The sequence below is a fragment of the Apteryx mantelli genome, chromosome 6, assembly GCF_036417845.1.
Source record: "Apteryx mantelli isolate bAptMan1 chromosome 6, bAptMan1.hap1, whole genome shotgun sequence".
Taxonomy (NCBI): Eukaryota; Metazoa; Chordata; class Aves; order Apterygiformes; family Apterygidae; genus Apteryx; species Apteryx mantelli.
In genome coordinates, this window is record NC_089983.1 from 13,956,614 (window position 1) to 13,972,126 (window position 15,513).

Consider the following 15,513-nt stretch of genomic DNA (forward strand, 5'->3'; position numbering starts at 1 on the left):
GGAGTTTCTAAGAACACTGCTAAATATATCAGAAAGCTAGCATCCAAATTTAATGGAGAAGCTTCACTCCTTAAATTTCTATCTTTAAGTTGTTTGTTGTTCTTAAGTCTGTCTTAATACTTTTGCACTTGTTTTGCTAAAATTTAATGTTTTATTTATACCAGGAACACAGAAGATAACAGCTGTGCTTTGGACTATATTTTGTATTGTTTTGTCTTGCTTTTTTTGTGGTGAGTGGAATGTGGTCCTCACAGGTCAATGTTCTTAAATGGGAATTATTCTATGACTTCACCAGCATACAACTTAACAGTCACTGGATTTCATATGCATTCATTTATGATTCATTTTGGGGGGTAGAAGAGGAGGAATAGATTGTGCAAAATACAGTATATAAATCTAAACTACTTAAGATATGTTTTGTTTCAAAAAAATTTAAAATCACAATTAGAGTTGAAATACTTAAATATGAAGTGAATTTGTGTAGTGAATTAGCCTATAAAACAGTGCAATTAATTGCTCTGTGCCAGGGTCAGGAATTATATCACAGTAAATTGTTTTACATTATAATTTTTTCCAGATGTTAATATCAACATCTTTGGCATGTATCTCAAATTCTAAGGTAAGCTTTGCATTTAACCAGAATTCAGCACAAAAGTAATTCTTACTGAAAATTGGAAATTGATCCTTATCTGAAAAGATCCTTGGGGGGGTAAAGTAGGGTTTATGGTGGAATGTCGGCTCCAGGAGACTTCCAGTCATCACAATTTGAATTGTCTATGTCAAATCAGAGTTGAACGAGAACAGTCTCTCTCTTTGCTCAAAAGGGGAGAGTAGGAAGCGGCAATTAAGTAAGACAAAAAAGGAATGGTAAGTGGGGTGGAGATAAATCATGCTGTGAAAATGAAAGTGTAATGTTTTCAGAAAAGTTGATTCAGATGGGAAGGGATTGTCAGATGTACTGCTAAGGGAGAATTTCAAGTATGGCTTTGTATTTTATTGTTATCAAGACACTCAGCTGTAACCTGTTCAGTGCATGCTTTTTTTGAATGAGAAATAAGCCTGTCTTTGCTGGAGCTTTGATGTGCTAAGCCAAGTCATAATAAGTAAATAGGAATAAACTTTGAGAGTAGACATGAAACTATTTAGAAGAAACTATCAATTTTCAATGTGAAATGTTCAAGGCTAAAATTGACTTAAAACTATTAGTTGACTGTTCAGCAAAACATTGTGTTCATTCTTTCTGTGTGCAAGCAACAGTTCAGATCAGTTTGAACTGACAGAGAAGGCTCTTTCCTCCCTAAGTTTAGAAATAGCAGCTCTTTGATATTAACATGCCATTTAGACTGTGTTGCGCTGATCACTTTTTTTTTTCAAATCAGTGTCTGCTAATCTTTATTTTGTGCTTTTATTTCCTGTGATTTTTCTAGTTGTTTAGAGAACTACTTAAGGTTGTCGACTTTCTTGCCACATCCCTCTGTTTAAACATAGATCTCGGTTTTCGTGAATTCTTTGATCCTCTGAAAAAACTCGAACAAGGCCTCACTGGGCAGACTTTTCTCGTTTGTACTCGAAAACATTATCTCCCTCCACCACCACTGTTTACTGGGTTCAGCACTTCTGAAGAGAGGTTTGGCTGATTTGCATGAACCAAGTGGAAGATTGTTGACTCACTGAACTGACGAGCCTGACTCTCCTGGGACAAAATGATCTCGTACCTTCATCTGAAGGATAAGGAAACAGGGGGAGGTAATGAAGGGAAAAGATGATCATGGATGTTAGGGAAAAGCAAATGGGATTGGGAGAAGTTCTATCAGGATACAGTAATCACACAGAGGTAAGATGGGGAAACAAATGGAAGGGGACTTCAAAGAGGAGAGTTAACAGAGAGGTTTACCTAAACAGGATCAGAACTGGGCTAGTGGCTAGAACAACTCTTCAAGCACCTGTGAGCCTACTTCTCTTTTTTTCAGTGGGCCCTTGGCTCTCGAAGCTGTGCCATGCTAAAAGGGGCAAGCTTCAAGTTGCCTCCATGCCATGCTTATTAAATAGTGTTGGAGACGAACAGATATTTGATTACATTGATTATCTATGATCTGATTTGGCCAATAACTTGTCTGTAAATCTGCTTGCAGAAGGTCTAAGTACTGTTCATTTGTTCATCTATTATATAATGTCAGCTTGCTTAAAGTATGTGGGTGTTTAATTTTTTTAATACTAGTTAAAAGTGCTTGTAAATTAAAAAAAAAAAGTATGGAATCAGCTTTTTCTCATGCTGAAAACTGCTGGCAGCAAAGGCTTAACCAGTTCATGTTGTCTTTTGTGGCTCTATTTGAAGATCCGCAGCTGTGTAGCTGGCAAATTCAGTTGTCTACTTAGATAAATGCAAAGCTGGGGGTAGAAAACCAGTTGTAAGCTCTGTTTGGTCCCTATTTTCTTGTTCCCTCTCTCTTTTTCCCTTGTGTTTGCTGAGCTTTTTGCCTAACTTATGCTCGCTCTTTTCTTCAGAATTCTCAGTATCTGTTTCCTTTGACTGACTAGGAATTACAAAGGTATTTATAGGAATTATAAGTAGAATAAGAGCGTGGCGAATGTGAGAGAATCGACTTTCTACAAGCTCGAAACTTCTTCCAGCTTGTTGGCTCAGTATGTCTAATGTTATGCCCTTTATGAAAAGACCTGAGAAGTTCACATATTGAAAGTGAGGGAATTGATAAGTCCTCCAGAAATAGTCATGAAATTGATCTACAGATTTGAGAATTTGAAATAGAAGAAAAGCATTTTTATTTCTTTCCTTATGCTTGGGCACCACAGGCAGTTAATGAATTCTCTGTGTATTTCTCTACCCACTAAAACTTAGACTTCTGCAGCTAGCAGGTTTTTTATAAGCCTTAGGTTTTTAAGAATAGTTGGTATTGAACATATATCCATGAAGCTTATATGGAGGGAAATTAATTTGTTTTGTTGAGTGTGATACTTCAGGCTTGGAATATAATAGCTGTTATAACCAAGAAGAGGGATTTTCATGAAATGGGAGGTATTGAAAGGAAACATGGTTAGCCTGAAGGTTCTGATGAAACTTATGGAATTAGGGAAACTGAATTCAGTTTCACCTTAAGATGTTTTACTATTGTGTTTCCTTGCAACTTCTTTAGGGCACTCTCCTGTTCTGGCTTTCTTGAGGAGACTTGCTCTTTTTCTCCCACCTATGAGTGTAGGGGTTTGGAGAACAACAGAAATCTTGTGGCTAGAAACTCTGTTGCCTTGAGTGTGATAGTTCAGTTGGTGGGGTCATACTAAAAGGCAGAGTAACAGGGGAAATACCTCTTGCACCAGCCAACAAAAAGCAAAAGCAAAAATACTACTCCTCCCAAATCCACATTATGCAGCTAAATTAAGCATAGCTCTAACAATGTTTCTTCCATGGATAGGAAGGAGGAGGAAGTTACTCTGAGAAGCAGCAGGAAAACACAACTGAACATTAGGAGCCAAGACCTTGGATTTGCAGATCCTTGCCAACAAGTTCATCTTGATGTTTCTAAATCAATTCATTTTTTCTTCATTATAGTTGGAGTTCAAATATGTGCTTTTATTTCACTCATTATAAAAATCATGTTTTCAGAAGAAAAAATATTTTCTTCTGAATTCTGAACTTCTCCACTCAAAGGAACAAGAGAAGAAGCAACCATGCTTAAAGAACTCAATGCTATTTATTTAAGTGTATAGTAAAGCAAGATGAGTAAAACTGAAGATCACATTTGCAGGTGATGCAAATATCAGGCCTGCCTCAACAGCTTTTACAAAAATCTCACAATCCACCTGGTGGCATTCTGCAGTATTTGGACAGGGTGTGTGTGAAACAGCTTTGCTTGTGCTTGGAATTTTGAAAGGGTCTCGAGTCATTACAGTAATAGAACATAGTATGGAGGGGGGGGGGTTGTTTTTTTGTTTGTTTGTTTTCCTCCAGTGTCAAAAGCAATACTGCCTTGTCAACAGTCGGGACAGTCAGACACCCAGAGAATAAACAGTTGAACTCAAGTTTCTTTTAAACCTCAAACTTCCTAAATTGCTTTTCTGTAAAATGGGTGTATTTTGTACACAGATAATTATTTTCCTTTATAGATTGTAACACAGTTAACCTGAGAATGCCCATAGCCACTGTAAAGAGAGAGTTTGTGCCTAAAATAGCACAAAAGAAAACTTGACGAAACCCTGTTAACTTTCATAAAAGCCTAAACTTCATATAAAGTTTGCATTGGTGCATTTATATGAACAATTGGAGGAGGAGAAGAAACTCAACATACACCAGTCCATCAGGTGGCATATGGCACCTGCCACGCAATGCAGTGCATCTTTGGTTACTTTTAGACACTAGATGATATAGGGTACGACAGACTGGAATTTCTTGTACTCAATTGTCTTGCTTTCTGAACCATGTCTTGTGAGAAGTAAGGCAGAGGGAATGTAAAGAATTGTTACAGGGAAAGCTTTCAGTTGACTGCAAGTTGATAAATTGCAGTTATCAGTGTAGATCTAGGAATGCAAAGTTCGTTTGATCCTACTTTAACATGTAGAATTAGAATTTTTTATTTTGACAGTGAAAAAATTAGAGCTTTGGAGTTCTACTTTAGCTTCTCATGGTGGTGAACTGTGATACTGAGCACATGTGAGGACTATGTAGGGAATAAAAAGTGGGCAGCATGGAACTGACCATTTCTACTTGTTTTTTCAAATGGTCCTGTATTAGATGCAGTCAAGAAATCACATCTCATTTAGCTTGTGAACTACTGTTTTCCTTCTAGTTCTGACATAAAACCCTAGAGACAACTAGTTTTATTCCCTTTTAGCTGGTTCTGCTTTCACTCTGGTATTCTGGATACTCGGACATCCTGTTTTTCTGCCAGCTAAAATGTGTAGAGGTGATTATAACATTTGAAGGTACAGACTGACGCACATGGAAGCCTACTCAATTTCTGTCAGACCCAGAAAGGCTAGATACTGGGTGCAGTGGAATAGGTTTCTCTTATGTTTCCCCCAGCACAGGCTGTAAACCAAGTGCAGTGGGGTCCTGTTGGGATTTGCTATGGAGGCTGACCATAGCAGCGTGGATCCTTCTGCAATTTAAGAAAGGCAAGAACTCTAATACTGTATTGATTTTAAACCACTGAAATGAATAGATAACTTGAACTGTGGCTATCCCACAATATTTAATAGATTGTCTACAGTTTCACTTTTTAAAGTCTTTGGTCTCAGTAGCAAATCTAAAAGACTTACTGTGTCAGCTTCTTGGTGAAGCAGACCAGCTCAAGAGGCTGTGTTGTAAAAGAGCAAAGAATGTGCTATAGAAGAGCAAAGAATTGATTCTTAAGAGAGCTTCTTGTATATTGAAGTAATCTCTACAGCCTTCTAAAACCTCACAGTGCGCTTAGGTATGTGTTGGGTGTTGACAGTGATATTGTTGTTCTCACAGTAGCGCCTTAAAGAACAGCTGACAGGTATAGTTTTTAAATAGTTTTATGGCATCCCTCTGTGTTCCTTGTGTAAAGTTATGGTCTTTAGAAATAATCATTTAACAATGAACAGCTCTGTAGGTTGGTTTTGGTTGTTTTTGTTTTTAAACAAATGGTTGATTTCCTCTGGGCAATGGAGAGTTAGGAGAGTGGATTTAAAAGGACCTGTGCATATGCAAGTGTTGGTTAAGATTATGTCCTGCCAGAGATTTTCCCTCAAAATAGTGTTCCTGTCTGAAGACTGGTTGTGTTTAAAAGCACTTTCTTACACAAGAATCCAGTCCTTTGTGTTTAAATTTGCTTGTATTAGTTACTAAAATACAGCTAGCTTTGTATCTTTTGAGTCAATCCTGCTATGGGGGAGAGATTTGTTCTGTTGAGAATGAATGATTGAGAGAGCAAAATGGTTTCATTTGTGGAGAGTTTGAAGAATAGACTAACGTGTTGTGTAACTGAGGACATTAACAGGTGAGGGCAAATGGAAAACAACCTGTGTGTGTGCCTGGCTCTGTGATACGTTTTGTGTGGCTGGTGATGAGTAAACAAAGCATGTTGGATTTAGAAATTGGACTCATAATTTTTAGGTAAATTTTCAGAATAGAACTAGAATAACATAGTTTAAATGAAATGGGCAAATGACTTTATATGAAGTTATTGTTAGGTGTAACAGACTTTCTGAAATGCATGGGCAAGTCTGTTGGTCTAATTTGCTTTATGTTTTAATCTTTGAGAGCGTTAAGTAACTCATACCTTTCAGCTCTGTTAGGTAATGAAATAAGGGAAGCTCAACCATTAATCAAAACTGGCAACCTACTGAGCAAGAGAAGAAACTCCACAGCAAGGAAATGATTTTATGGTTTAATGCTTTAAATATGCGTTGTATAAAAATGTTAGTGCTACATGAGATATTGCTATCTAGTGAAGCAGAGGATGGGGATAAAACTATCACAGGAAATGTAATATTTTAGTGTAGTGAAATTGTCAAAGGGCTGCTGCTTAGTAACAGTGATACATCCTTGACTGTCAGCTTTATTTATGAGATAACTAACACGATGCAATGTGTAAAATGTGCTCTTAATACTTAGAAGTCACATGTGAAGGTGTGTAAAACAGTAGATAAGTAGCAAGTATTACAAATTCCTAAAACCCACCCACAATCTTATATGACATAGATGAGTAAAAGTAAAGTCTTCAGGCTGGTTTGGTGTTGAGGAAAGGACATAAGATCTTAAGCTAGGGGTAGAGGTTTACTTTTAAAAGTACTATGATCTGCCCCATGGGGGGCTGTATGCTCTTATCAGTGCATGGCAGTGCACAGCAGCAGCAGAAGTAGCTGAGATTGAAGGGCAAGAAAACTGCAATGGATGCTTTTAAAATGGCAAAAGAGGGAAACAAGTTCAGGCTTCTCTTTGCTGTAATTTGGGATGAATGGTTTGATTTGACAAGCTTGAGAGTACCCTGTGAGTGAGTGGCACTGAGAGATTTAGAGAAATAGGAAGGAAGGCTATCTTAAATACACAGCTCTCAAAAAGAGATGGGGAGTCGTTGTAGCATGACAGCTTTATTGTGCCACTCCCACAGACTTAATTTCTGGTGGGAATCTTCCCTTCTTACCTCTCTATCACTAAGTGTGAGGTTCTGATAGAAAATGTGCTTCAATTTCTCTTGAGTTGGGAGCCACTAAAACAAAATGTTCTGAGATTGTTTTCCTTGATTTTTTTTATATTGTCCTGTTGCTTCTATCACTTCTCTCATTCCTGTTTCTACATGTTTTAATTCCATTATTTCTGTTCATCCTGTGGGATAGCATCCTTCTCACTTCTTTTTCTGTTAGCTGTCTGTGAAGCTTGAGCTTTCTGTTGTACATCTACTGATGTAGCTCCTAAACAAGGCTTATCCTTATTTTCAAGGCTAGGTATTTTAGTTTTGGCCTCATAAATGCTGCCAGGATGAAGTATTAGAAATTACGCTTGGTTATGAATTAAATTGTTCACAGACAGATTAATCTCTTCCTTTGGCTTTTCTTTTGCTGTGTTTCCTATTATGTTTCACCTCACAGCCTTATCTGTGTCTTGCTTTATGCCTCCTTCATCAACTGTATTGCTGTTCCTTCTCAGTACTTCATACGCAATGCTGGCAGTTCAGGAAGAGTGAAACTTATGACTAATTTTTCCATTGCTTGTCTTGGAAAAAAGCGTTGTCCAGGGAGAACAGTACAGAAAGGAGGGGGAAAATTCTCTCACTGCTTAGAAAGGGGAGCTACAGGAAGATGATGTACTAAATGCATTTTTCTTTCTTTCTTTGCAGTTTTGTACAAGAAAAAAGCAGCTGTAATGTTTCTGCTAATGCCACATTATTCTGGCATAAGAAGCCTATTTACAGCTGGTCTTGATTACATGTTGTAGGGTTTTGTACCAGGGACTGCACAATGTGTCTTGGAGTTCATTAATACAGTAACTCTATCTGGTTGGATAATCCATGTTGTGGATTTAGTGTGCTGCGGGTGCTGATACACCTGACTTTGTCCAGCAGAAAGCAGCTTGTGTCTGGCAGAACTGCTGCAGAGCTGGAGCCAATAAAATCTATTTTCCTTTCACTGCTGTTCCTCTCTTCAAATGTGAGGGCCTGTTTGGGTACAGGAGGACAAATTCGACTCATGTGGCCATGTCTACACTCTGTTCCATGGCGCATCTTAAAGTGCTGCATATCTTAGACCCCTCTTGTCCAAGATGGAAGTTGGTTATATTTGCATGTGTTTATTCCTGGTATCACTTTTGGCCTTAGACCCAATTTCTAACATCTAAGAAGGATGGATGTAGGAACTGGCAGAGCACGAGAAGAGGCAAAAGCAAAGAAAGAAGCAAGTGTTAACAAGAAGCATCATTTCAAAACAAGTCAAGATATTGGGAAGCTGAAGTGACAAAAGTGTATTTTTCTGTGGGGGAGGCTGGGTATTACACCTTACTGTCTCTTTCACACCCCTCACCCCCCCCCCCAAAAAAAAAAAAGGGCCTATTCTGTTTAACATGTTTATCAATGATCTGGAGGAAGTAATGGAGCGCACTCAAGTTGCAGATGATACCAAACTGGGGAACAATCAACAGGCTGGAGGACAGAGCTGTGAAGTCAGAGGGACCTTGATAGGATGGAGGAGTGGGCCAAAGGGAAGCCTAATGAAATTCAACAAGGAGAAATGAGAAGTCCTGTGTTAGGAGTTACTGGATTTGGTAGCCTGATAGAGGGGACCCTGCTTCAGGTCCCCAGGTCCATCCAGTAGCAAAGCTGAGCATGTCTTACTCATAGGCACATGTACACACAATACATATATACATGGCTGGTCATACAGATCAATACAGACAGAAAACAACGCTCACAAACAGCACCAAGAACCTCATCCTGTTCCATATACTGGCTGATCAGGATGAAAGCCTGTTGGTGTGGTGGGTAGGTAGGTGTGTGGGTGTGTACCCACGCAGTACAGATCCTTCCAGTAGCAGGTCTTACACACTCAGCCTATCCAGTAGCTGACTCCTGGATTCCCAGATCTCCTCAGTTGCTGACACCTGGACATATGAGCCCCCAAGGCCCGCAGCCCCATTCCAGTTGCTGGTGCTCAGACCTGCGTTTGTGTGCACACACAGACATGCACAGAGGCACTTGCTATAGCTCCCTCCGGCAACCCCCCTTGGGCACTAAGTCTGTCCACCAGCCAGCCCCTGCATCTTGTGGTCTCCCAGTTGCCTCAGTGCATAGATGCATACACAGGTATGTGCAGTGTTCTCTCTGCTAGCTGCCCCAGACCTATGGCCCTACCAGCAGCTGACCCCCAGGCACCTCTGTCTCTACAGTAGCTGACTGGGACCCCCTGGTCCTTCTAGTAGCCAACTCTCAGACCCTCTGGTGTCTCCAGTATCTGACCCAGACTTATGACCGCTCCCATACATGACTCTCAAGCCTTTTATCCTGTTTGCTGGCTAGTGCCACTTGATGTTCACTAGCAAGTACGCACTGATATATGTGCCCACACAATCTGAATGTTCTCTGGTATCTCCAGTTGCTGGCACCCCAGGGACATGGGCCTCTATGGCCTGTGGTCCCTTTTACAGTTGTTGGCCCTTAGATCTCCATGCATACAGAGAACCCCTTACCCAGGAAAATAGTTAGGAATGGAATTTAAGAAGAAGACTGGACAGACTGCAGTGATCAAGCACAGGGGATGGCCAGACAAGCATACTGATCAGCAACCTGTTTACGTGCAGCAAGCTGCTTTTATCCCCTTTTTCCTCTGTTTTCCAACGCTTGTGCCTCCCCAATCTACTTCTATCCCTCCCTTTTCCTGCCTTTGGACCTTCCCCTAAACATTGCATAAATCTTGTACAATCCCCAAATGCTGCTCCCAAGCATTCTGTAATGAGTTTTGTAGCCCTGTAGGCATTAATCTCCCTCAGGCTGTAAGGTGGTCTGGGGACTGTTTACTCCTCTGGTGGGTTTCACACCCAGACAACAAGCTGACCACCCTCCTTGGATGGTCCTGAAAGCAGCCAGGTCAGGGTGCTCTGTTCACTCTGATTAGGTTATTGGGGTTCCTCTGCCTGGTGGTGTTCCCCAGTGATCCTTTCTGTCTGTAGAAGTGAGGCCTTTAATTGCATAACTGAACATCCTGCCCATGGGAAGGAAGAACTGGCAGCAGCACAGGCTGGGGACTACCTGGCTGGGGAGCAGCTCTGCTGAAAGGCCCTGGGCATCCTGGTGGACAGCAAGCTGAATGTGAGCTGGCAGTATGCTCTGGCAGCAAGGGAGGCCAGCAGCATCCTGGGCTGTATTAACAGGAGCATAACAAGGAGCTTGTAGGAAGTGATTATCACCCTTTACTCAACAATCATTAGACCATATCTAGACTATGTCTAGAACTGCATCTGCTTTTGGGCCCCTGCAATACAAGAAGGAGATGGATAAAGTGAAGGGAATTAAGTAGAGGGGGCACCAAGGTGCTCAGGGGGCTGGAGCACTTGACCTGTGAGAAGAGACTGAGGGTCTGAGCTTCTTTAGTCTGAAGAGAAGGCCAGAGTGGGGTGGGGGGGCGCTTGCCAGGAGTCTATCAGTACCAATAAGGAAGCCATTGGGAAGATGGAGCCAGGCTCTTTCCAGTGGTGCATAGCACAAGGATGAGACACCAAAGGACATAAATTGAAACAAGAAGTTCTAGTTGGATAAAAGGAAACATTTTTTCCCCATGAGGACAGTCAGGTATTAGAACAGGTTGCCTGGAAAGGCTGTGTGATCTCCAAACCCTTCGAGGTTATTGAGACCCAAGTGGATAAAGCCCCGAGAAATTCCACCTCATATCTGACCCTGCTTTGAGCAGGAGATTGGACTAGAGACCTCCGGAGGTCCTTTCCAACCTGAATTATTCTATTCTAAAAGTTGCTGATAAACTATAAATAAATAAATAAATAGATAGATATTGAGTTGTTCTCTCTATGTTGGTATAAGATCTGTAACTTGCTAATAATCATCTGTATTTTATTTCTGCATATTGCAGTCCTATTCTGTCTGTTGATGATACTTCAATCATTTGGTAGACTAGCAAAATACTTCTGGTTCACTCCTTTCTCAAATCCAAGAAGTTTTTTTAAACTTGCCATTATTAGTGTATTCTTTGATGGTCTGTATTAAAGTCATTTTTAATAAGAGTAGCAGCACTAGAAACTGAAGGTTGTCTGCATATTGTCTCTTAAAAGTGATTTTGTCAAATCAGTTTTGCAAACTTGTCAAAAGTGTGGATGAGTTTTAAACTACTGTGCTCTCTTTTGATAGTGAAAATGCACCAGTATGGCATATCATTGTATGTTGGATTTTTTTTCTGAACATCAAGTATGTATTAGTGGTTCACTTACAGCTTCAAGTATGAGCTGTAAGGCAAATTCTGTATCAGGGCTTCTAAACTTACATTTTAACTACATGATTAAATTCATGTATCTGTTCATTGTGTGCCATGAATAAGCGCAGGAAATAGAAAAACTATTTCATAAGTTAGCTTTTAAAAACTGCTCAAGACGGTCTGTTTTCATAGCTGTCTGTGACCTTTTTTGAGGGGGGAAATTACTGGATGAATAATCTTCATGTTCCTAAATAGATCTTTGTTGCTTACACAGCAGAGATTCAAAATCACAGTGGTCTGTAACTTTTATTGCATCCTGGACTAGGGTCAGAACAATACTGTTGGACTAAGATCAGTGATGTGGTAAGACAAATATTTGGAAAACATCCAGGTCGGGATACCAGTGTAGTGTACCAATGGGAATCTGGAATGAGAGGTCTCGGGGATGCACACACTTTTGCAGTTACATGTACTCACTGACGCCTGAGGGCTGCGGTTATGCTGCGTGTTACGTGCAGTAGCACAAAACATTCACGCAGTCAAGACTATTAGCACCAAGACAATTTGTGCATACTTTGGCTAACTAACTAATTCTGTTGGTGGAGTGCATAAAAATCTCTTAAGATTTTTTCCTGAAAAGTTGATGGCATCTCTTAGATGACTTTGTAGCTTAAGGGTATGACAACTGCATTGGCATACTGCCTTGAAACACTAACACGTGCAAGTTTTCTAGTTTGTGAGCTTACATGCCTTTGTGGTTAGCATGGCATAAATAGCACATGTGAGGATCAGAATGGCAAATGGAAATGGATGAGAATTTGCTCCTTCCAGGATGTACAGGATCATGGTATTAGAAAAATGAATCTGTTCATGTGCTCACATAAGTTGGTGCCTGTAGCGTGACTTCCTCAGAACAGCTGTTTCTTCTCTCAAAGCTAATGCTAGCTAAAAATTCCATCATGTTTACAGTTGCATCAGTCCAAGCAAACTTTTTAGTGATCACTCTCATCTTAATCTTAAATGAGTAATATATCCTCTTCTGATGCCATCACTGGTTCATTGTGGCAAAGGATTTAAGCAATCAAGTTGTACTTAAACAATTATATATTAAGTGCACAGGGTTTTACTTGAAATTCTAAAAATGGAATAGTGTAAGATCTGTATTTTGATGTTTATCAGCACTGGTAAAGTTCCTTACTAGGATCTTTTACAAGACCACAAAGATTGTTTCCTGTCATATTAGATGCTTTAAGCATAGAGTGAAAGTAAGTTCAGCAGTGTCTGTTTTCTGTAACTTAGGCTCTTGATAAAGTTCTAATTTGCTGCCACCTACTGAGCACAGGCTCCACATCCAGCTACCCTAACACCCAAGGGTGCCTATTGACTTCTGAAGATGTGTATGGGTTTCTGAGGTCTCTCTCTCCAGATTTTGTATGGCAGTAGAAATACATCCATGGGATTTTTTCAGAGAGGAAAATTTCAAATTTTTATTTATCTTGGTAAAAGAAAGATTTTGCTTTAGACAAACCACCCATTCTATGTGTTTCTTTTCTTGTCTTCATCACTATGCTTGAGCATTTTAAGGCTGAGTGGGAAGCCTTGCAGTATCATCATCAGCGTCCATTGATGGTCTCTCCTTTTTCTATCTTTCTGTTTCAGATTTAGCCTTGGAATCTAATCCATCTGATCATCCCAGAGCAAGCACAATTTTCCTGAGCAAGTCTCAAACAGATGGTAAGCTAACTTTTTTCAATTAAAAGACAAGTCGGGAGGAAAACTGGAAAAAAAACTGCCTATTTTAATTATACATCTTGAGAACACTTAAATTGCTTTAATTCTTTCAAAGCATAGGGATTCATAATTTGCATGTTTAAACAGAACTGTGTTCATAGGCTGTTTTACTTAACACTTAAAATCACTTGTTACTCTAAGGATGTTAAATATCAGGAGATTTCCAATTTTGGATCCTAATAGTCTGAAGTCAGGCTTTAAGCACTGGTGATTTTTTTATGACCAAGAACTTTTTAAAATTGCTTTCAAGTGGACATTTTTCTGTAAGGAGTATTAAGCTTAAGCCATCCGTCTGTATCAGTTGCTTTTGAATATGTTGTTTTAATCCGTTTGAATAGTTTCAGTAGCATAATCATTCTTGAATTCTGTTTTATAATTACATGGGTAATTACATGGATTTACCATGATTTTCAATTTCTTTGCAGATTGCTTGTTTACTTCATATAATCAATTTTGAACAATTACTATAGCTTATGTATACAAAATGCTTTTAAAAAGTGGAGATATTTTCATGTTGCATAAGCTAAAAAAAACCCTGACAATAGTAAATTTAGAAATTCCAACTAAAAAGGAGTTTAAGATGCTGTTTAAAAAAGCTTTTGTTCCTTTTATAGTTGTTTCTTGTTTGGAATGTTGTTTTTTCTAAGGCAGTGGTGTGCTTGTGTTGATGGAAAGCTCCTGTGTGTCTGCTGCCTTGGCATAGCTTTGCCACAGAAAAGTAGAATCATTTGACAAGTCTGTCAGTTCCAGTCCTGCTATTCAGTCCTGTGGCAAGTAGTAAAATTGTTAGTTATATCAGTTTCACAATGCTTAGATAACCTCTGGGCAGCAGAAACAAGCACTGGCATTATTAACATGGAGAGATGATACCAAGGAAACGTAGGCCTCTTTCCTCAAAGGCTCTAACTGAAGTCCGTTTTCAAGCAGAGTTTGACCTGCGGATTTCAGGCACCTCTTAGACAAGTGCTGCTTAAGTTGTAATTAGCAAATTGACTTCATTCCTGAACATTATAGGACAGCTTCACTGTGCAGCCTTTAAATTCTGCTGCAAATAAGTTTAGAACTATGTAAATATCCTGCTGAAGGTAGTATTGCTTTTAAACATGATTCCGTATTCCTCTAATGTAATGTACTGAAGTCGTCTACACTTGCAGACATGTGGAAAAACAGTCTGCTAGGTGAGTTAATAACTATAAAACTATTCTCTGAAGTTTTTATTAGTTGGATGAATAGATTTTTACAGGACATTTTTATGAACAAGTCAGGCAGAAGAATTTATTCTCTTATTTCGCTGGATCTTCTTTAGTAAGCCTTTCATAGAACTGGTAGAATTAATATCATTAAATTCTCTTTCACTGAGATGCTATCAGAACCATGAATTTTGGTTTAAGTAAAAAGATCAAAAAATTTAAACACTCTCTTCAAATCGTTAATTTCTCTAATATGTAAGAGAATGTGTCCTTATGAGCACTTGTAAGTGCAGGTGCTAATGATCTAAAGTCAAAAGTTTGGAAAAGGGGGTACAGTCTGGTATCCAGGCTGGTCACATTCATGTAGCTTGTTGCATTTTTAAAACTACATATATGGAACTCTCAGCTCTTCTTTAACAGCATTGTTTTGCTTTACTGCTACCATTATAGCTGGAAGCTAACCCTTACTATCTCTTTTAAAAGTCTGACACAGTTTAAAATGATGGAATAAGATGGTGTCAGTTGTATGATAAATACCATCTTCTGTGCTGCGAAATCCCTTTTTCCTTTCTGCTGTCTAGAGAGCCTTAAAAGGAGGAGAGAGAACATGTATATAACGCTGGGCACCTCCCTTCATTCTTGCGTGAATTCAGCAGCTTCAATGTGTGATGTTTTTACTTGTGGTTGCTGGTTGATGTTAGACATTGTCTGTTTGAACTATTTGAAATTATCCAGTTTTTCATGATGTCTAGCATCTTTTCAAAGCTGAGACTTTTTCCCCTTAGTGTCATGGATAGAAGTAAATGTACACGTGGATGGCTGGAAGTTGTATGTAGTTTACTAGCTTGATAAAACTCAGTATTTTTTTCTCAAACTTTGCTCTTCCAGACACCTAGTAGTGAAATTTGAAATGTGTAATACTCATGTACTTCAGAAGATTAGGTTAATAGAATGGCTTTTTACTGAGTAAATTGAGATTGTATTTTAGAAACTTCTAAGTTCACATTCTTTCTCCCTCATTCTAGTGCGAGAGAAGAGGAAAAGTAACCACATCAACCATGTAAGTAAAACAGATTCTTAGAGGTAGGGTACTAGTTTAAAGAATATTAGCATATTGGGACAAAGACAAATTCAAGAAACAACT

The 15,513-nt window shown here is 39.2% G+C and overlaps 1 protein-coding gene across 3 annotated transcripts in view; it reads left to right on the forward strand.

Moving 5' to 3' along the window:
* CCNYL1 (cyclin Y like 1) overlaps nucleotides 1-15,513 on the forward strand; it is a 40,683-nt gene that overhangs the window by 5,647 nt on the left and 19,523 nt on the right. For 2 of the 3 annotated variants that reach the window (XM_013952143.2, XM_067298819.1), the window contains exons 2-3: nucleotides 13,048-13,122; nucleotides 15,395-15,429. In XM_013952143.2, coding sequence (XP_013807597.1) covers nucleotides 13,048-13,122; nucleotides 15,395-15,429 — 110 coding nt within the window. Of the gene's footprint in view, nucleotides 1-1,418; nucleotides 1,747-13,047; nucleotides 13,123-15,394; nucleotides 15,430-15,513 lie in introns of those variants that run through there. The other variant, XM_067298820.1, reaches the window with a different exon arrangement.